This window comes from Euprymna scolopes, chromosome 5, assembly GCF_053919585.1.
Source record: "Euprymna scolopes isolate OS-2025 chromosome 5, ASM5391958v1, whole genome shotgun sequence".
Classification (NCBI taxonomy): domain Eukaryota; kingdom Metazoa; phylum Mollusca; class Cephalopoda; order Sepiida; family Sepiolidae; genus Euprymna; species Euprymna scolopes.
Window position 1 is genome coordinate 115,966,012 of NC_136486.1, and position 22,919 is coordinate 115,988,930.

Below are 22,919 nucleotides of genomic sequence, written 5' to 3' on the forward strand. Positions count from 1 at the left end.
ATAATGTTATAAATTGAATTATAAAAAAACTGTTAATACTGCAATATTTTAAGTTATGAATTTATTATGTTTTGCTAGAATACCTTGTCCTTTTCTTTACTGTTTTTGACAACTAGTTCTTTACTTTTCCGCGTTTAAGCTTAACTATATTACTTTTTATGCTTGCATTTTTCTGTGATTTCCATGATTTTTCCAGGCTTCCAGTAAATTCACTTGGTTTTTGTTTAATTTCAGTTTTATTTTTGGTCCCATAAACATAATATACACATATATAACATATATAATAACAATGTACTGCACTCGTCTGCTTTCAATAAAATCCTCCATCTATCTACCTTTCATGCTTTCATTCTCCCTGTTTCACTTGTTGTTTCTCTTTTTGAGTGCGCGGTGAATTGTTAGCAGCAGTAGTCGCTGAAGCTATGTGGTTGTTATGAAAACCAGTCATGAAAAACGTCGCTCACCTCCTTACGTATTTTTACGATTTTGAACAATAGTAAATTCATCCTAACGTTTGTTTTACTGAACGAAAATTTACATTTTTTTCACAATATAGCTGAGAAGGTGATCTATAAACTGTAATAATTGTTTGAAATTTCGTCGAAAAATGAATGAGCAATAAAGCTTTAAGGCAGTTCTAATTGAGTAAAACTGCTAAATAACCAAACATATTCATACAAAGGTATTCAAACATGGTAGTGTTTGAATTTTATATATATATATATATATATATATATATATATATATATATTTATATATATATATACCTGTGTGTATGTGTGTGTGTTGTCTTTTTTAACTGATAATTTCATATTCGATATTAACCTCTCCCAACTAGACAATGAGAGCGTCTGCCACTCTGGCACAGTATATAAGTATCAATGTTTTTGAAGATTATAATGGTGTTACCTAAATCCTTGTAATACAATGTCCTTCGTATGACCTTAAGCTAAGAAATATCGCCAATATTCTTGAACGTAAATAAGTAATTATATCTACTCATTATTTTTTTTTCACTTTTAAAACAATACTCTACGTACACGTGTTCGTAATATTACAGCTCAAAAGCATAGCTTCACTGCACTAAACCTAGAACTTAAAACAAAAGGTGCTCTAGTCGTATAAGCTACACAGTTATGTAACGGGTCTCTGCTAATATTATTCACAATCTCTCATCAATTTTAATGTTATGTCGATTTTTTTGTGGTTGATTTTTTGCGATAAGTAAATATTCGAATTAGCGTCTTCTTCCCAGGAGATCAGCGAATATATTTTTCTCTAAAAACAGAAGGCTTATATTTTCAGACGTAAACAATAAATGTTTATAATGTATGTTTATTTTACTTTCACGCAGAACTCTACGCACATTTCAATCCAGAGAAGAGTTTGGTAAAGACTTTTCGCGCACGCATAGAGAAGGTCCTTTATATATATATATATATATATATATATATATATATATATATATATATATAAGTATATACATATATATATATATGTATATATATGTGTATATATACGTAAACATATATATATATATATGCATATATATGTATATATATGTATATATATATACGAGCAAACAGTTAATAAAACATGAATAAAAAACTCTTTGAAATGAGTTAAAAATATTTAATCTGAAAGATTAAATATGTTTTTAACTCGTTTCAAAGTGTTTAACATGTTTTATTAACTGTTTGCTCGTATTCTAAGCTCTATTTCCTATGTGGTTTATCGAGCTTTTACATCTGGCTGCGATAATTTTATAAATATTAATTCTTTAATATCTATAATATACTTTAATTTTACCATCTTGGATCATTTTGGTAAATTTAATTGCAATTTTTATTATATATATATATATATATATATATATATATATATATATATATATATATATATATATATATATAGGGTTTCCACAAGGTCTGGTTACATTATGTAGCCAGACTTTGTGGAAGCATCCTGTAGATTTTGTAGCCAGACTTTGTGGGCTCCCTGTACACACACACGCACGCACACACACACACACACACACACACACACACACACACACACACACACACACACACACACACACACACACGTATCTCTCTCTCTCTCTCTCTATATATATATATATAGTTCTTTATCTTCCCTTGCCTTAGAAAGATATTCAATTTGTAAGCAACTGTCCTCTGTCAATAATTTTGTATACGTCTTGACAGGTCTTCCTACTTTAGCGGTTCCGTGTTTAGGATCTCTCAGTACCATAATGCTGACAACCTCATCTTTTCCTCTTTAGTAATGTTCAACATATCGTGTTCTTCTTTCTCATATTACTGAAGAGATCCCGGGCACCCGGCTATACTAATTCCTGGGTGTGTTTTCCACTCTAAGTTTAACACTGCCGCGAGCATTCGGGTGTAAGTTTTTTAACATGCTTTCAAGTTTTTTTTTTGTTTTTTTTTTACTGAGAACCATAAAGCAACATCGTCTCCACCACAGCTCTAAAAAAAGTTTTTCTTGACTTGCTCCGCGAGGGCAAATTTCTAAAATAACTTTGAACCAATTAAGTTCACTTAAAGTCTTTGCTATTCTAACATAGACGTATTTTTCTGGTGGATGCCATGTGGCTTCGGAGATCTTCGAAGTCATGTACTTGTTTTACTAGTGTTCTGTCCAGTGTTTCAATTAGGCCGGTTTGGTGAAACAGAATATATTCTGTTTTAGTTACGTTTGTATTCAGCCCAATAATAACAGAGGGCTTCTTTTGTGCATTATCATTGTGATCAACAAAGAAAGAAAGACCATCAGCGTAATCGATATCTGTGATCTACTTTGCTGGATATCGTATGCTTCTCGCTGGAGAAAATGTTAGTCCGTATTTCCCATATTGATCGACAGTGTGTTTCAGTACATAATCGACACACATCACAATGTGTGTCACCTTGTATTACACCAGCTTTTATTTCAAAAGAAGTTGCTGTCGCCGTCTGCTGAAACGATTTTCTCGTGCATACTATATTTGAATAAAATATGTTTTACCCTTTCTTTGAGAACTGAATCAAATGATTTCAAGTAATCTACAAACAATAGTGTTGCTGGTATTTTTTGTTTCTTCTCCTTCAATAATTCTTCTTAGTACAAAATTTGAATGATTGTTGAGCGGCTTTTTCTGAACCCATTTTTAATCTCTTGAGCATCTCTTCCATTTCAGGTTGTATTCTGTTGAGAGGCATCGCGTTGAATATTTTTGCAGATATTGGTGTATGTAGTATGCATCTATAATTATGTGTCTGTCAAGATTTTCTTTTTGGGTGAAGAGCAATGTACAACTTTCAGTCCGTGAGTTAATTAATAGGGTGGAATGATAAACGTGTTGCTCTAACAAGAACGACACGACAACTTTATTTAAAACTTTTATTTAAAAAATAATCAATTCATGGAACTTGATTATGTTATAGAGCTGGCATCTTCGGCTTCAATCAGCGCGTAAGTACGGGTCTAAAACTAGAAGCATGCTTTTTCCACAAGCATCGGTGATCAGGTAGGCTTTGGTGTTGTTGGAAGTCATGTTTGTGATGTTCCCGGCGTATGACCAAACGAAGTAGTGTAGTGGGTTCATGTTGAAGGAGAAGCGGGTCAGTGAGAGAAGGGTACATTGTTGTAGCACTCCTTCTGAAGCGAAATCATTGGACTCTTTGGACTTGTGGGCCGGCGCCGAGAAAATGCTGTCATAGACTACCTGATTGTACAAGGGTATCACCACTCTTAAGCACATCAAGGTACACTTTGGTGTTTACTTTCAAGCCGACATTGAAGATATGAAGTGGCACGATTTGGCCCTCACTTGAAACCAAACCGAAGACCGTAACCGTTGCCATAAACTTTATTGACCTGTGTCATCAAGCGTTGGACAGCCGCATTATCATTTTGAAAGTGCTGGCAATTGTCCTTTTGTACTAACTTTGATTAGTTGAGAGCAAAATGCAGCTCTGATCTCGTTCGATTAACATTGTGTACCTTTTAAGTATGACACAAGGCTCCTATCGCTCTTCAAATTTGTTCACAACTTGTCAATCAGTAGATGGTCTGCCAAACAGAAACAAGAAAATCGATTTTTATCAACCGGAAATGAAATCATATCGTCTTTTCTAGACTGATAATTTTATCGTTTGACCTTGTACACTTCGTGGCAATAATATAGTAGGAGCTCATTAAACTTACCGGTGTGCCATGCTACAGATGGAATTTTATCAGGACAAGTTGCTTTCTTGTTTTTTAGTTTCTTCAAAACTATTTCCAATTCACTTTCAGTGAATGGCTTGGTTTTATTTCTAACTGATGTCCTCGATTAATTTGGATGGTGGAATCAGATACGATGGACTGTTTGTCGAATAGATTTTGAAAATGAATCTTCCATTATTTTAAACGCTTGTCTTGGCTGTTTGCTTGGATTTTGGCCTTAGTAACCCTATTTTACTGTCTGGAATATGATTTACTGTTTTCCATGCAAGTGATGATTTTCAGTGGAATTTGTGATTTTGTCAATTTGATGTATAGTTCTGCTGTTCTATGAAATATATAGATTCTACTTCTTCCTTAGGTTCTTTATGTTTTTATATGGGTTCTGCTATTGATGTCGTTTTTTTCTGTTTGGGCAAGCTTGTTTACATCTTTTCTTTTAACTTTAATTATTTTATTTTCCCAAGTCAGCTTTCATTTCACCTTTTCTCTTTGGGATCATAATACGTGCAGTTTTATTATGGGTATTGGTGAAATTTTTATACGCGTCTACATTTTAATCTTTACTCTCATATGCGTCTTTTCTTTAAAGTGGCTTTTAGCGATTTCTTACAGTGAGACTGAATTGGTTTTGTAGATCCTCATTGTGTTACAGTTGCTCTCAGTGGTAGTTGGTATTTGCATCTAATCTTAAAGTATTTGCTCGTGAATTAATTAATATTAATACGGTAATCAGAAGAAACGTCTTCTTTGTATTAGTACGTTTCGCAGTTCTTGGTACTACTGATTCATTTTCTGTGTATCATAATGTAGTTCTGTTAAACACTGTGTACATCTGAGTATGTGAATGTCCATAGTTTTCCTTCTATTTTGGAAACGACACAAATCAATTCATTTTCTATTTGAAAGTGTTTCGTGTGTTCTCTATTTGACGTTTCATGATATGCAAAATTTCGGCGTTTGTTCCTGCCTAACGATGCAATAAGTACATTATGTTTTGGAATGGATCATAAAAATCTATTATTTTTTCTTCATTCTGCAGTGTTGGTCGGACTATGGCATGATACGATACTTGGAGCAGGATTCACATTGGACGTTGCCACGATAACCCGTGACGTTATTTTTTCGAGGTTGTTCAATGATTTCATGGCACGAAGACTTAAAAAAATTCCAACTTCGCCGACTGTTGTGTTTCTTGTATGTTTGAGGGCTGAGGCTGAAACAAATGCCTACCTTTTCCAAAATCCTGATATTTTTAATAATTGATGCTCGTGTACATTTATCTTGTCTCTATGATATTTGATTGCATTTGCTCTGAGTTTTGGTATCTGATGAACCGAGTGTAACGTTTTTACATTGAGTATGAATACATTCAGCAATTTTTTGTTCGCAGTTAAACAATTTTTGCAGTTTTTTTTTTCTCTTGTGTTATGTAGAATAGTTTTCGAAAGCTGAGGTCGGAGCAGAAACTCAAGAGTCTTTGGCGTGTCCTACAATGACGAACAGGCTCAGTAGCGCCAATTGAATCTCGACCAAATATGTCACGCAATAGTGAAATTCTGAATTTGCTGCCGGGTGGATGTGAAAAGGTAGCAAATGAAAGCGTTATGAAAAGATCAATGGTGCTTATGACATAGGATGTTGGTCGGAAGAGGTCAAAATAAACCAAAAGACAAAGATCAAACAGTTCAGTTAGAGAAATACCGCAACCCAATGTATTCATGCCGCCTACAGATTATGACAAGCTATAGAATTACATGAATGACAAATCCAAACTATTAACTCATACCGGATCGATTGACACGCCGATCAACAAGGATATATATATGTGTATATATATATATATATATATATATATATATATATATATATATATATATATCCGTGCTAGATTGTTTTTGTTTTAAATTCTACGCTATTATGCGGAATATAGAAACTATGCATGATTATAATTTAGCCTAATCGTGAAACACAACAAATAATCTAATAAGAAAAATACACACACATATGAGTAATTGATGAGGGCTCGTTGTTGAAAGATAGGCAAATTAGTATGCATTTATGTAATCATCCCTATACAAGAATATAAAGAAGTTCGTTTTATAATTTTAAGTCGCAAAAAGAGGATTTTAATATCAATATCAGAGCAAGACATAAAAGAGTTCTGGAAAATCTACAATAATCTAGAAGATAATGGGCTATCAACAATATCCCCACTAACCAACAATCATAAGATTGTTTGCACAGCAACTGAGAAAGCTTGCCTGTCAGTTTGCATCAAACTCTACCTTGGACCCTGTAAGCAATTCCCTCCCTGATTTTTCTCTGCGGACAGAAACCACGATAAATGATGTGAAAATCATGCCTTCTGAATTACATGGTATTATAAAATAACCTATACACCTCAAAAGCATGTGGACCTGATCTCATCCCGGCTGTGCTATTAAAAAATGCTCTGCTGAGGTTGCTCCAGTTCTCTTTAAACTCTTTAACACGTGGCTTAACGAATCTTGTTCTTTTGGCTGCTGGAAAACTGCTTTTGTGGTACCAGTTTACAAAACCTCTGGCGAAAGAACTGACCCATTAAATTATCCCTCAATTATCCTCCTGCCTAAAAATGGATGGTAACGTTCAACACTGCCAAGACAAAGCTCGCTTCCTTTATAAATTACATGAAACCTTGCCAACCATCAATAGCTATGGCAAGAGATACTTTACCTGAAAGCACTTCGTTCAAGCTCCTTAGCTTAACGTTTACAGGAAACAGAAGTCGGGATACATATATCGAGATCATTGCCAAGGCTGCTGCAAAGAAGGTGGTCTCTCTATACCGTGTTAGAAAGTTATTTACGCCTCAAAACATCCTGTACCTCGACAAAACCACCATTCACCAATGTATGGAGTACTGCTATCACATTTGAGTTGGTGCATCTGCTACTAGTCTTTCGCTCCTGGATAGGGTCCAAACGAGAGTCGCTAACCTAATAGGTTCTGAACTGTCATCTAAGCTTCAGTCCCTGTCCCATCGACGACGTCTTGACTCCGCCTCTTTTACAAATATTTCAATGGTGGATTCTCTGACGAACTACAAGCAATTGTAACCCCTCAACAAAAATACAAGCAGCGAAGTCCTAGACCTAGACAGTTGAGATCCCTAAATGTAAGAAAGCCTTCTACTCTAAAAGCTTATTTCCCAGAACTGTAGGTCTTTGGAATTCTTTTCCAGATTCCTGCTTTTCCAAATGTACCGACATGCAGAAGTTCAAGTGTAATGTGAACAGGCATCTTGCTGCTAAAATCCCTATATAGTACCCCTGCAACTTAGGTCCCTAATAGTAGCCTCCTACTTCAAAGTGGCAATGTGCCTTTTTTGTGGTGAAAATGTAATAAAAAAGAGATCAGCTTTAAAGGTATATATATATATATATATATATATATATATATATATATATATATATATATATGTATGTATATTTAATGAAATCAAAGGGATGTAGTGTTTGCCTTATATACGCAATGGTAAACTTCCAACTAATATAAATAACAGTATTTATAGAGTGAAAATTTAATCCCAACCGAATACAAAAGCTCAATATGCAATAGAGAGTAGAGCTTATTGTTATGCGCGGTTTGTTTATATATATATATATATATATATATATATATATATATATATTTTACAGATCCAACTTTTTTCACTCCATTTTTTATTTGGCAATTTATAACAACAATACATTGCGGTTGTACTTAGTTCCTTCACTAGCAAATTCTAGCGTTGCTACAAATATAATTTGCATAAGCCCTCTATTGAGAAGAATAACCAGAATAGCATTTTTTGAAACTTCGTCGAATAAGGACTTTGTAAATTGTTTTCTTGAGTATTCAGTCGAACAATAAACTTTTATTGTAAAACTTACAGATTTTATTGTTCAACTTACAGATTTAATTTTCTTTCTCTGATATATATATATATATATATATATATATATATATATATATATATATATATATATTTATATTGTGTATATTAGGCTGCACTTTTTTCTTTGTTGAAATAGACATTGTTCAAGACAACATAGAGCTTCTGTTTTGTAATACCTTTTTCATTATTTCAAGTTTTTGTATTATCTTTTTTGTATACACGTGGCAGGTATGGATATATGGTTACAGAATTGTTCTTTCAAAGTTTTCGCGGATTTTTAACTGTTAACTGTTCGTGTACTCATTAATTCTTTATGAATGTGTGCGAGAGCCTCGCTGGTTGGTTGTTGGTTGTTTTTGTTTTACGGCATATTAACCCTTTTCGGGTTATTTAATGCCGAATTCAAAGATTTGGAAGAAAAATTTTTTTAATAGAATATGTTTGTTGTTTTCACACCGGTTTCAATTTAACCTATAGTTGAGACCCTAACAGGTACTACCAATCCGGGTCAGAGTAGACCTGGGAGCAATGGTAATTAAAGGGTGGCCCCAAACTCCACAAAGCCCACAAGCTAGGGCCTCACCACTGGATATAGTTTAAGGTCATATCCAGGGCCCCCATTGTGGAACTTTTACCCTCTGCAGGGAGGCAGTCGGCGTATTCCAATGCCTCACCGACAGGGCCAGGCTCGCTGGGAATTATAGGAAGATTTATTTAAGTAGTAGTTGAGTTGCGACGGAAGATGCGGTGAAAGACAGCGAGTCTGTGGCGGAGGGTAGTGTTATGGGGAGCAGGTGATCGTGACACTTCTGGGATCAGTGGTAAGAACTGGTTGGATGTAGGGGAAAGAGTTATTCAAGGTATTTAATGTGTTGATTAAAGTCTTATATTTGTTTGCTTATGCCCAATTTAATTAATATACAGAAAATGTATACTATTTGAAGCATTTTATTCCACCGTTATTTATACACACACACACACACAACACACACACACACACATATATATATATATATATATATATATATATATATATATATATATTTTACACAGTGGCCCCTACTTATCAAACCCGGAAGCCGCTTAGGGATAAGGGTCATTGCAAGTACATTACGTTAGTGTTGAGATTTGATGAATTGTTTACTTAAGGGGGCGGTTCATTAGGAATTTGTTAACGTTATACTTCAACACATCCAAGTTGTAGTCAGGTGGGAAGCAGGCAGACGGAACAGAGTTCGACAGGCGTGCAGTTCAAAGAAAGAAGCTTTGTTCATGGAATCCACGTTTTGATTTAGGCACAGATAAAGAGTGGGGGAAGATTAGCGAGGGGGGACCAGAGATTGGAGTTCAGACGAGCACCTGCCATGGAAATAACGATAAAACAAGGATAGGCTCGCAACGTCTCTTCTGTGGGAGAGAGGTTGCAGGGTAGAGAAAAGAGCATCCCTCACTAAGCCAGGAAGTCTATTTTGTACTCTGTCAAGGCAGGATAGGCTGTTTTTAGCAGGTCCTGCCCAGACATGGCAGCAGTATTCCACCCTTGGACGTACTTGGCTTTTATATAGATAAAGAATTGCATCAGTAGTGAGATATCTTCTTGAGTGGTAGAAGGATCCCACCATCTTTCCAGCGACCTTGGCAACAGACTTGATGTACGTGTTCCATTTCAGATCAGGAGTAAAAGTCAAACCCAGAAGCTTGTCAAAACACGGGGCCTCTCCCAGACGAGAGCCATCCATCCCAATTGGTGCCAGATGGGGATCAGAGCGTTGATGATGTAAGGATAGGAGTTTGGTTTTAGACGCATTAAAGGTAACCAGCCACGTCTTCCCCCACTGAACCACGCGCTCGATATCAGAGGAGAGAGAATCAGAGAGAACTTTGTCATTTACAGCCTTTGATGTGTTGCCGTAGATGGTCGTGTCATCAGCATAGATGTCAACGAATGATTTAAGTATGTGTTTAGGGGGGTCATTAATGTAGATCAGGAAAAGAGGTGGGGCCAGGATTGACCCCTGAGGGACTCCAGCATTAATACTGCAGGCCTCTGATTTTTGTCCATCGATCACTACTCTTATGAGACTATCGGAGAGAAATGATTTACTGATTGAGAACACTTTTCCAGTTATACCGTAGCTGGAAATCCTGTGAAGTAGACCCTTATGTTATACCTTGCCGAAGGATTTTGATTTGTCAAAAGCAATTGCCCTAGAAAGGAAGCCTTTGTCAAGAGATTCACTAATCCTGTGAGACATAACCGTCAGCACATCTGCGGTAGATCTTGCAGAGCGGAAACCATATTGTGTGTCACTAAGAAGGTTGTTTCTGCTGAGGTGGTTTACTATTTCTCTATGTAATGTGGATTCCAGCAACTTACTCATAACACACAGGAGACTTATTGGTCTGTACTGAGAGGGAGGTGATTTATCACCTGAATTCTTAAATACAGGACCAACTGATGAGGTCTTCCAGGGAGTCGGAACGCACTTCTCCTTAAGGCAGCACTTAAAAAGTTTCGTAAGGATGGGAGCAAGTTCTGGTTGAAGCTTTTTTAACACTATAATTGGGATGCCGTCAGGGCCAGCTGCTTTACTGGCATCAAGGTTCTTGATTAGCTTGGCGACCTTAGAAGAAACTAATTAACAGATCACATTAAAGTAAATATATATTTAATGATTAGCCGTGTTGTATTTACGGTTTATAGCGATAAAATTGTTTTAATTGTTCTACTATAGAATAGTATTTAAATTTTATTCATGTAAGTTAATTTTATTTTGTTTTTATTTGATTTTTAATTTAATTTATTTTTCATTATTTACTAAACTGACAGTTTTTAAATAAATAATAGCTTACTTCTAATTAAAAACGGAACCACACATTTTTTAAAATCCTAAAACAACACAAGAAAAAACGACGGAGATGCGGTGATAATATGATTTTTCTTTAATTACGGATGATTTTTAAAATTTTTAGTCTCACTATAATTGTAAATAGTTAAAAGTTAAACGGAAGATTAATGTTACTTCTACTCGCATTTAATCCATCTGTGCGTGCCCTGTCTGACTTTTCTCGGGTAAGTGTATATTTAAAGTCTCCATTAATTCTAAGCATATAAATACAAATTATGTAATACAAATAATATGAGAAATCTTTCAATAGTAAACCAACATTTGCTCAAAGTTCAATTTATTCCGTGTGGATGATTTTAAAATAATTTTTAAACATCTAATTAAGCTGTCTAAATTTTATTTTCGCCCACATCAAAATAATAATGTAAAAAATATACCATAACATAAAACAAGCAAAATAAATAATGTTACATAATTCCTAGTTTGTTTCGAATGTCTCAATTGATTTTTATATGTAAATGCGTTATCATAACTTGTATTTAGCCAACCATAAGTATTTTCCATCATTTGAATTACATTTTGAAGAGTTATTGAATCCCGCTATCATTGTCGATATATTTAACTCAAAGTCGCTAATTCCATCTCTGGACCTCAAAAAATGTTTATCAGCCAAATATATAATCACACGACTGCATGATGACAAAATGTGAATGCAATTTTCTTATTGACAAGTGCGCCTAACCCTAACCCTAACCATAACCCTAACCTTAAATTTTTTCTCCCCATTTATATTTGAAACCGGAAGAAAAGTTTAAAACAAAACAACTGGAATATTTCCTATGTGGTTATGAAAGTGTTGTCATTGTTCTAAATCTATACATTTGTTATCATCGCTTTTATTTAGCCAAACATTAGTAGTTTCTACCGCCTGAATTTACGTCATACCCACGAAAAATATCTAAGAATGCTTATTACCTTCTCTCAATATCATATACGATGCTTTTGGCATTAGACATTTGGTCAACTACTAACAACTGAATAATAGATTTATATGACAAAAGAAAATGCTGTTTGTGGCATTGTAAATATATTTTGAGAGAAATATGTCCTCGAAAATGTACTTGCCATTGTCAGGGTGGAAGTTGCATATAGTAATAAAAATGCTCAACATTCTAAGAATATCAAGTGTGACCACCTGCAGTCAAGGGCAACGCCGGGTATCCTTGCCCGTATATATATATATATATATATATATATATATATATATATATATATATATATATATATATAAAGCTGAATGTGTGGGTGTCTGGTCACAAATAGGCTCCTATATAGTAAACTATTTTAACAAACTGATTACATATAATGATAGTAGATGTATCGAGGCACAGGAACGGGTACGTTTGATCTGGCAGAACAATGGTTCATTAAAATTGTGGGGTCTGCGTTCGCGCCTGGTCCACAAAGTATTGAAATAAAAACATGTAAAAATTAAAAAAAAAACGCTTACAAGTGTTTTTGATATAAATGTTCATAAGAATACTTTGAAAAGCATATTTTAACTTAAATAGGGATGGTATAATAAAATTGTGGGGTCTGCGTTCGCGCCTGGCCTCCATAGAATGGAAATAGGCACACACTTTAATAAAGACGTGATATCTATCTGCGTAAGTATACTTTGATAATTATGTTTCACTTTGAAGAAATATGGGATAATAAAATGATGGGGTGTTCGTTCGCACTAGACCGCCATAGAATGGAAATATGTCACAAAGTTTAACAAGGTTTTTAAATATAGCTCCATAGAATATTTTGATAAGTGTTTCAGTGTGAACAGGTATGGTATAATAAATTATGGGGGTTATCTATTTTATTTTTACTTTCATCATATTTTGCTTTGGTTCTGATACCTCCAAATTCGAAACTATCTCTTTACAACCCTTCCTTTTCATAACCTATCATACTTTCATAAATCAGTCCATTTTCTGTAGGTTGTTTTTGAACCCAGTCAAGACGGGTACTCTTGCTAGTATATATATGTATATATATATATGTATGTATATATATATATATATATATATATGGAAAACGGGGTGAGGGAAAAATGGGGAAGTTATATGTTACAAATGTACAATTCAGTAAAATAAATAAGTCGATTAAAAAAGAGATTGCTAAAATACACCCGAACCGCTTTTCGTTCAGACTAAGTTTTCAAGGGTATATGTCTGAAAAATGATTTTTTTAGGATATTAGGTAGTAAAATGGAGTAAGACCGGAGAGGAGGTTAAAAAAAAATTGTGACTACCTAAATAATTCTAATTGAAGCGGGAGGTTTGTATGCTTGCACAAAGTAGGAGGGCTGGAAATGATGGCAAGTGCCTCGAGAATAGACAGATGGAACTTTGTACGTCCTCGGTGCAAAACAGAAAAACACTCCGGAGAGAATGCAAGACCACAATCCTTTTTATCGTCCAAGTGTTGGTCGATGGACTATTCTACCGATTGAGACCTTCTGGTAGTAGGTTGATGGTCTCGGATAGAGCGGGGAACATGTTGGGCGATTCTGATCTGAAGAAGCTGGGCAGGCTTGACTATATAGACGGCACCACACCGACATTGACATTTGTAAACACTATTGCTTGACTAAGAGATAGGCAAGATATCCTTACGAAATGAGGGAAAGGCAATTCGGAAGGATAGAGCATCAAAATTAGAAGAAACCAGAGAGATCTTATCACCAATAAGTTAGCCTTCAGGTCCAATCCAGGGTAACTTAAGGTATACCGGCAGTGTAGATGGACCATATATTGGAAGCTGAGAAAAGGAGTGAATTTTCTTATTAATAAATTTGTTACTCCATTCCACTACCTAATATTCTAAAAATAAAATCATTTTTAAGACTTATGACCTTGAAAAGTTAGTTTGAACGAAAAGCGCTTCGGGTGTATTTTAGCGATCTCGTTTTTAATCAACTTATTTATTTTACTGAATCATGTATATATATATATATATATATATGTGTGTGTGTGTGTGTGTATAAGTTGTTGATTTAATTTTTATATAATTAAATGACTAATTTAGAATTCTATTTTAATTCTATCTATTTAGGTTTTGACGCAGAAGTGATAACCATGGCGATTGTTCCTGGAGCCACTGAATTTCCGCGCATCCTGGCCTTGATAACCTCTGTAGTAGGACTTGTAGTCGGACTTTTCACCTTCATATTCTCTTGCATTCTTTCGCTCCCAGCACTCATCATGCTCGCAATGGTTGTAAGTATATTTTTCGATTCATTCATGTTTTAATTATGCAGTAATATGGCCGAATTTTTAAGAGTGATAAAATGTTTTCATAACTTTTGACGTCTTTTATATTTAATGTCACTTGAAAAATACGAGCTTTGCTTATTTAGAAACAATATTAATATGTGATGGTTGCTGCTAGAGCTTGATATATTGCTAGATGAGTAGATATCGAAAAAACAAATGACAAATTTAGCCGTACTAAGGTATAAAAATACGGACACATTTCTGATTCAACTTTCAGTCAATAAATTATTAGAATTTATGCCCCCCCTAAACATTTTCCTTTTCTTGACCTTTTCGGCTGGCAGAATTTTCGGTCCCTGCTGATGTGGCTTATAAACACTCTTGCATAAGTTTACCCTTTCTAGTTTAAACACATTTTTGATCAAACGGCAAAAAGCGACTGAGCCTCGGTAACACAGGCCGAAGACAGCACTCATAGAAACCCATTTCCTTTCATACAATTACCGAACTAAATTAAAGACTATTTGTGACAAACTGGGTACGTCAGTTACAAGTTAGCCATCATTTATCAATTAATTCATGCTGAATTGCAATAAAGTCCGATAGGAAAATAATCAAAATTAATGTTTCAAGTAGCGAAATAATCGAAGCGATAGCAATCTGGATAGTTACGTCTCCCCTTAATATATAGCAACTAAAGAAACCAGTTTTATGATAGATAAGACGTACACGCACACACTTGCACACACACACATACACACGCACAGACAGACAGAAAGACACATACACACACACACACACATATATATATATATATATATATATATATATATATATATATATATATATACGTGCCCGTATGTGTGTATTATCATAAAATAGATTTACTTCTGCTGTATATATTGTAAGATTGGAAAATATATATCGCAATAAAGCTACAAGAATTTTCCGTGTTTCTCCTTAATGAATAATTGTCAGGCTCTTAGTATACAATTGCTTCCTCACAAGAGATATAATTGACACAAGGTGCTCTGACAATACGCAAACATAAAAAAATTGCATGGGTATAGTAGTATTTCCTCTTCATTGACTAAAACCAAATGAACTTATTTGTAGTTGCAGAACAGATACTACACTCGTATCTTAAAAGCCAGATCCTACTTCATGGAATTGATGTTTCTTCGTGTGTGTATATATATATATATATATATATATATATATATATATATATATATATGTGTGTGTGTGTGTGTGTGTGTGTTTGTGTGTGTGTCTTGTGAGTGGCCTTGGTTGGGCGAAGACTAGGGGAATCAACCGCAAAATTAAACACCACTACCTTGTGGGCCTTATCACAGCAAAAGGCGAAGAGATGGGAACTCTGACTTAAAATTCTACTGTTGCCTTGCAGTTTTCCTTAAAAGGCTATGAAACCTCATCCTGAAAGAAAAAAGCGTAGTAGTGAACACGATAGGGCGACTGTCTACCTCACTGAGATTACTTTCGGCCAGAAGCTGCGGCCTCCGCTGCTTCCAGTCGTCGCGGGTTCGCTCCACTGGAAATACGCATTGGAGGTTCAGAGAGTGTTTATCAGATGCGCAACAGATAGTACACCTACAAATGCGCAAGTAAGTTAGCAACCAAGGTGGAAAGTCCTGTACCGAAGGATAAAGCACTGAGGCCCCGACCAGTCATCGTCAAGGCTGCCGGACTATAGAGTGATGATGATGATGATGATGATGATGATGATGATGGTGATGATGATGATATTGTAGCCAATGAGCGTGCACCCACGTATTTGTTGGTTTAGCTAATATCCTTTCTTTCCTTGTAATGTGCGATGACCTAGTTTTAATTTGGGTGTTTTCCTTTTTTTACATTTTAAGTTATACTAGAGAATGTTTTATTTTTCTAGGTGTTTATTTATTAATTATTGTAATTATGATTATCATATTTATTTTTTTATTATTATTATTATTAGTAGTAGTAGTAGTAGTAGTAGTTAAACATTTTTCCTTATCCTAATGGCAATATTTATTTTGTGTATACATACGTTTGTAATTTCACGCCTGCAATATTTTACATTTATGAGTTTTTTTAAAGTTTAGGATAGCTAGTTTCTCGTTCGAACATAGTCCACACGAGTCATCTAGGTTTTTATATGTGCTTGCTTGTCGTACTTTTTTTTTTACTTTACTATCGGCAGTTCTCCACTTTCTTCTAGCTCACAGTAGTTGTTCGCTGATACTGTTTTTATTCGGCGTGTATTTTGTATATTTTTTTTTTGTATTTTCATGTGCTTTGGTGGTCGTAGTCGAAGTAATTGTGAAAATATTAACATAACATTTATGTAGATACATAAATAATATGTATATATGTATTAACTAGTAGACTCCCCGGCGTTGTCTGGTTGTAAAATACGATTAAATATAACATTTAAGTGCAGATTTCTTATTTATTATTATAGAGCCAATACCTCATTTATTATTATATTGTACCCAACATGTAGTAGTGATATTAAAGTTATTAGAAATATGACTTGGCTCTCATCAGATAGAATCGAAAACAAAGAATTAGCTCTCCAGTCTTCTTTTTTATCATCTTAGCTATGTCCAGGCGCACATAAAATGTTTTTTTAAAAATCATTGTTAAAAGTGCAAATGTATATTTCCGCATGAGTGGAAACAATACGTTTAGTCCCACTTATACTTGCTAACTTCCAATTTCATTCAATTTTGACCCCCCCCCCCTGTGCCGCTATTTCTTACAAGATAAAAATCCAAATCTAATATTTTCCACATGTCCAAATGCCCTATACGTCAAGTATTAACATCTTTGGACCGAAACTTTAGAGTTGTTTGGTAGAGACCTTTCCTCCCATAGAGCGACAGACAAGTCCACAAACGCATACACACACATAAGCACACACACACATACACACATATGTATATATATATACATATATATATACATATGTATATGAATGCATGTATGATCCTATGTGTGTGTGTGCGTGCGTGTGTGTATGTCGAGTTTTCTCTGTTTAAAACAAAACCGAAAACATATTGTGAAATCATTTTCATACAAACATCTCAATCACGTGGACTAAATTGATCATATCAAAGTGTACGCTTTTACTACTTAGCTAACTTTGGCAATAGAATTGAATTTTTATTGCCCCCCCCCCTAAAAAGGCATATTAATACTTGGAACGTTTGCAGCTACTATTTGGGATCGTGGAAACAGTGGGCTGTGAGGCGCAAAGCAGCGGCATGTCTGTTCACATTACATTTAAATTTATGCGGGTATTGGAGGTGCAATACAAAGATGGAATTCCAATGCTTATAAGTCCGAGCGTAGACACTATTCTGAATTCAAGATTTTCCGTAATCTAAGCATCTCGACAGTAAAAAGGTTAGATTTTGGTCCGAATCAGTTTGCTCAGTGCTATGCTCGTTGAAAATGTACAATTGTTATGTGTTCATTAGTGCACCTTTCAATAAAGGATTTGTAAAATAGATACAAGGATGCAACACTGCGGCGATGGGACAGAGGTTTAATCTTGGACAAGAGTGCGGACTTATAAGATTTGAAACTCTTTGTGTTCCTGTCTGAGTGTGAGAGGATAGTAAAATTGCACCAGCCTAAAAGTGACAACAATACTCAATATATTGGCGAATTATGACTTTGAAAATATTTAGAATACTCTTTGCTGTGGATAGTTTTAATTTTTGCAGCAGTCTTGGCAATGTCCATAATGTATTTGCTGCATTAGAGAACTTGAGAAATTTCCTACATGTATTTACTTTATAAAAAGACATTGGCAACATACCTCAATATATTGGTTACATGAAATAACTTTTACAATTTTTTTTTTTTTGCTGCATAAACAAATTTATATTATTTATTCATTTATTTATTGCGGACTATTATCCTCATCTTTTAGTTGTTGTTTCATGACGTTTCCGCCAACTAATCCTCTGGCCTTCATGAAGTAGTTAACTGCGATGGGATAGAAATGCTGAATCTCCTAACTGTATCTTCAGCAAATACTGCTGCCCATAGTTGTCATCACACCATGTTTTGGCCAATTAAGCCTTTGGCCGGCTTTGGACACGATTGAAACCGCTATCTTCATACAATGCTCACCTGGAACCGTAGAAATCCAACGTCCCTGTCCACTGTGCCATGGGTCCTGAATGAATAATTATCCGCAATAAATAATTGGATAAATAATACAAATTACTCACCCCCAAAAGCAATACCAATCAATTAAATTTAGTAATGCCATCAAAGTATTTGCAGCATAAAATAACCTTAGATACATTACCAATGTATTTTCTGGATTTAAGAACATAGGCAATGTCCTCAATATATTTTCTAAATAAAATAAATCTGCCAATGTCCACAATGTATTCACTGCATAAAATAAACTTGGTCATATCCTCAATATATTCGCTGGATAAAAGAAAACTAAAAAATGTATTTTCCGTATTTGCATCAGATAAAACTGTTGTGAATGTCATCATTGTATATGCTGCATAAAATACTTGGAAATGGTCTCAGTATATTTACCGCATAAGTTAACCTTGTGCAATTTCCTCAATATATTTGCTGCATAAAAAAAATTGGCAATGTTTTAAATGTATTTGCTACATACAAGGACCTTGAAAACGTCTTAAATATATTTCCTGCATTAAAGAACCTTGACAATGCACTCACTGTATTTGCTGTATAAAAGAACGTTGGCAATGTCCTAAATTCATTAACTGCATACAACAAACTTGGTAATATCCGCAGCGTATTTGCTGCATGAGAAAACCTTGGAATTTTCCTCAATGTTTTAGCGGCATAAAAGAACCTTTGAAATTGTCCTAAGTTTTTTTTAATACAAGAACCTTGAAAACGTCATTAATGTAATTACTAGGCATATGACAATATAATATTATTTCTTTGTTTTGGCTCGCCAGTATATATCCTACTATGTCGGAACATTATTTCGTAGTAAAGAACGGTTTATTGTATCGATGGTTCTGGTACGAGAGTCCTACTAATTTGGAGAGAAAATTATTTTAAGCTGTAAGACATTTTATTTTTAGAAGGAATTACAAATGTTGTTACTAAGAAAATGTCAGTATAAATCCAGAGAGGTTTTAAATTGAAAAGGCTTGAATACGATAAGGAAAATTTTCCAGTAAGTAGCACATCTGAAGAATTATAAAAGCTTGCAAACAAAGAATCAACTTCCTCTTCAAGTGAAGGAGAAAGATTAAGAATATTTATTGTCAATATAAATTTTAAGGAATTTCAAGGAAACGAGTCCGCTACAAGTAGAACAGCGTATCTGACAGAAAAGAAAGACTTAAAAGACTATATATAAAGACCAGTGAGAAACAGACACCTCCACTCTGTCATTTAACGTAAGATTTCTGCAGATTCACCGATGGACGGCCGTCTACGCAGCTTTCAAAACCTTTGACTAATTCTTCTCAAATAGAAGATCGGGATTAAACTATATGCCGAGTATTTTGCAAGTTCCGTCATTTTAGCTAAAAGTTCCCTCTAGAGAACCTCATTTCAGTCACCGATGCGAATGCCAAATAACATTTCGCAGTTTTCTCTGTCCTCTGCTATCACCTTATTCAATTTTCTTCCTGTAGAGACCACATTTATTTCGATATTGTGGATTACAAGCACAGTTAGATTGTCAATATAAGTAGAATAATTTACTGCGGTAGAAGCCACCAGAAACATGATATCTCGAAGGGTCGAACTCAATACTTGCCAAACAGTAAAGGCTCCAACTCAACACCATGAAGCATGAAACCAACTCTGACGATATGATCTTGATAAACTGAAGAGCATCGATCTCATCCCATTCACTTCCACTAGCACTAAAGGCTTGGCGTAAAGGAGGTTGACCCATGAGTTAAATTGCGAACCAAAACCGGTCACCAATAACATAGCAAGTAACGATTTTTTACTTCATCGAAGGCTTTGGATTGATCTGAAATGATCAGCGCGGCCTCAGTGTCAACTGTTTCCATGATCAAGCGTATCGCATGCAGGATATCCTATACTGTCTTGCGCTTCACGGTACAGGTTGCTCGGAGTTAATTGGGATAGCCAGCATCGGCTGCAAACGATTAACACTAATCTTGGAAATAATATTTAAATAAATTATAAGTATCGTTAAGAGGCGATATTATTCTAACTCCTCTCAGCCATCTTTATTTTTGCGTAACAAATTACGGGATTCCCGTAGTAAAGTCGTTATTAACTGGGTTGTTCCTAAACCATGAATTAAATAAACTGTCAGCAAGGATACAAAGATGTTCAACATCCTCAAATACACTTCGTAAGGAAGCCCATCGATACCTGTATATTTATTAACGTCGACTAACCTTAAGGCTTCGATGACTTCACCCATCGTTATACCACCTTTTCACCTGATATCTTCATTCGAGGAAAAGCACGAGAAGTCAGCAATAAACATTTCCACTGACAGGCCGGGCCCCTTTAAAAAAAGGTTGAGAAAGTGAGATCGACACTTTTTCAGAACGCATTCGTTTGTGGTCAGCATTCCAGTCCGGCAATATGACACGTGCGATGTGCTGATTGGTTGCTTGAAGAAACTCCTCTGCAAGCCATTTTGCAGCTAGGTTTGTATCCTTCTAATTTTTAGAGTATAGTGCTCCTTTTCAGATTAGGAGGAAAAATGAGCCTTAATTACATTAACATTTACTTTGTCCCTTTACTTTACCGGCCAATTGAATCTAGACCCAGTTGTCGCTTTAGCTACCTTAGACAGCTGAGTCGTATGCTAAAGTCGACCGTAATGGACCTAATGGCATCATATAGACCACCATTTAATACCGATTAAATCCCTTGTAACTTCTCTAGCCTGTCACGGTAGCCCTCTATGTTGAACAACGACGTGCTGCCCTTCCAGTAAACGAGCATCGTTGGTTGTCCAAATAAACTATGTTACAAAGACAATCTACTAAAACTACGTTGAGTCGAAAGTTGTACAACAATTGAGCGACAACTACCTCTCCATGTTAACACATCACGGGGATTTTCAGTTTGGAATTTGTCGAAAAAATCAAACTTATCTATAAACTTACAAAATGATGTGGCATCCCGATCGTTGTTACTAATCCTAGGTGTTAACCCCAAGCGATCTAAATTTGAATTCAGGACAGTTCTAATTTTCCGCTAAAATAACCGTTGGGCAAGCACTTAAAAAAACTTATCTGTCCGCCGCAAAATGATTAAAAAAACAGCAAGATCGACGCCGTTATTAGGCACATAATCACCGACAAAACAAAATGCCTTATCTTTCATGGTTACATGTTCTAGGGTATATGGCTAGAAAAAAACGTACCAGGCGTATCGCATCGCTCTTTGGGAAAGAAGAAGGAGAGGATAGCTAGCTCATTTATATACACGAATGGCATCCTGGGAAGCTATTTTTCTTGCCTTATTCTTTTTTTCTAGATAGGAGGATGTAGAAGCTGGGAAAAATTCCCTGGGGGTGGCAAAAAGAAAATAGTCGTGAAATACCTAGGAGAGACAACAAGTATTTCCTGTTGCTGACGTTCTGATTGTGCGGTGTGATATTAGTGGCGAGAAGCCAGGTGTGGTGCTTTTGGAAAAGAAGAGGGCAGAAATGCGCTGTTGTCGAGCGACTGATTGGAGACTGAACACGCAGATGTTGAGACACATCACTGGGGACGGTGACCTAATTAAATGGCTGGAAAAATTAAAGTTGGTGGCAAGGTTGCAAAAGATCTAAAGCCGTGGTCACCCTGCTGCCGCTATATTTAGAGGGGGAAGCCCTCACCATTTACCAGCAGATGCGCGATGAAGATAAAGGAGACCTTGCCTTAGTGGAGCAAAGACTGAAATTGGCTTTCGCTGAGAGTCCATTTGAAGCACTCGGCAAGTTTGCAAGTTTAAGGTTGACTGACGAGTCTGTGGACGTCTTTGCTGTGGAGACTGGCAGGATTGGCTGGTTACGTGGGGAGGAGTCTGGAGATGACGGTAAAGCTATACCTAGTGAACGGCTTCCAACAATAAATGTCCGCGGACATGCAGAGAATCGCTGAGATGAATACGATGGAAGTGGACGATCTCTTGGTCCACGCCAGAATCCTAGTCAAGAATATCAAGTGCCCAACGTGGTTGCAGCTGTGAGTGGAAATAAGTGCATGAAGCCCCACTTGAATGACGATAGACAGGCAGCGAGGCGACACGAGAGTACACCTGCCATCGTGCTTCCGGTGCGAAGGTCCTCACCTGCTCAAGGACTGCAAAGAGACGTGACTGGCGGTCACCTGCTACCGATGTGGACGAGTGGGGCACATTAGCTGCTTATGCGTTGCTTCACGGGACCAAGGAAACGACTGAAGTTGATCCATTGTGCCAGTGGGTCCCTCTTCTATGTGGAAATGTCGCACAACGAAACGTTGCCTCAGTTACCGGATGTAGTCAATGGGAAGAGAGCCATAGCCCTTGTTGACACAGGCTGCACCACGACGTTTGTAGCGAAGAATGTCGCTAGATCATGGAGCGGAGCCAGGAGTATTAAGACCGTGGATAGTAGGGAGGTAAAATACCTAGGAGAGACAACAGTGGAAGTACTTGTGCAAG

General features: G+C 35.9%; 1 protein-coding gene across 1 annotated transcript in view; it reads left to right on the plus strand.

The window, feature by feature from the left end:
- LOC145276963 (uncharacterized) overlaps positions 1-22,919 on the plus strand; it is a 107,307-nt gene that overhangs the window by 51,769 nt on the left and 32,619 nt on the right. The window contains exon 2 of the mRNA XM_080128504.1: positions 14,107-14,270. Within this exon, the coding sequence (XP_079984630.1) occupies positions 14,130-14,270 (141 nt within the window). The 5' untranslated portion in view covers positions 14,107-14,129. The remainder of the gene's footprint in view (positions 1-14,106; positions 14,271-22,919) is intronic.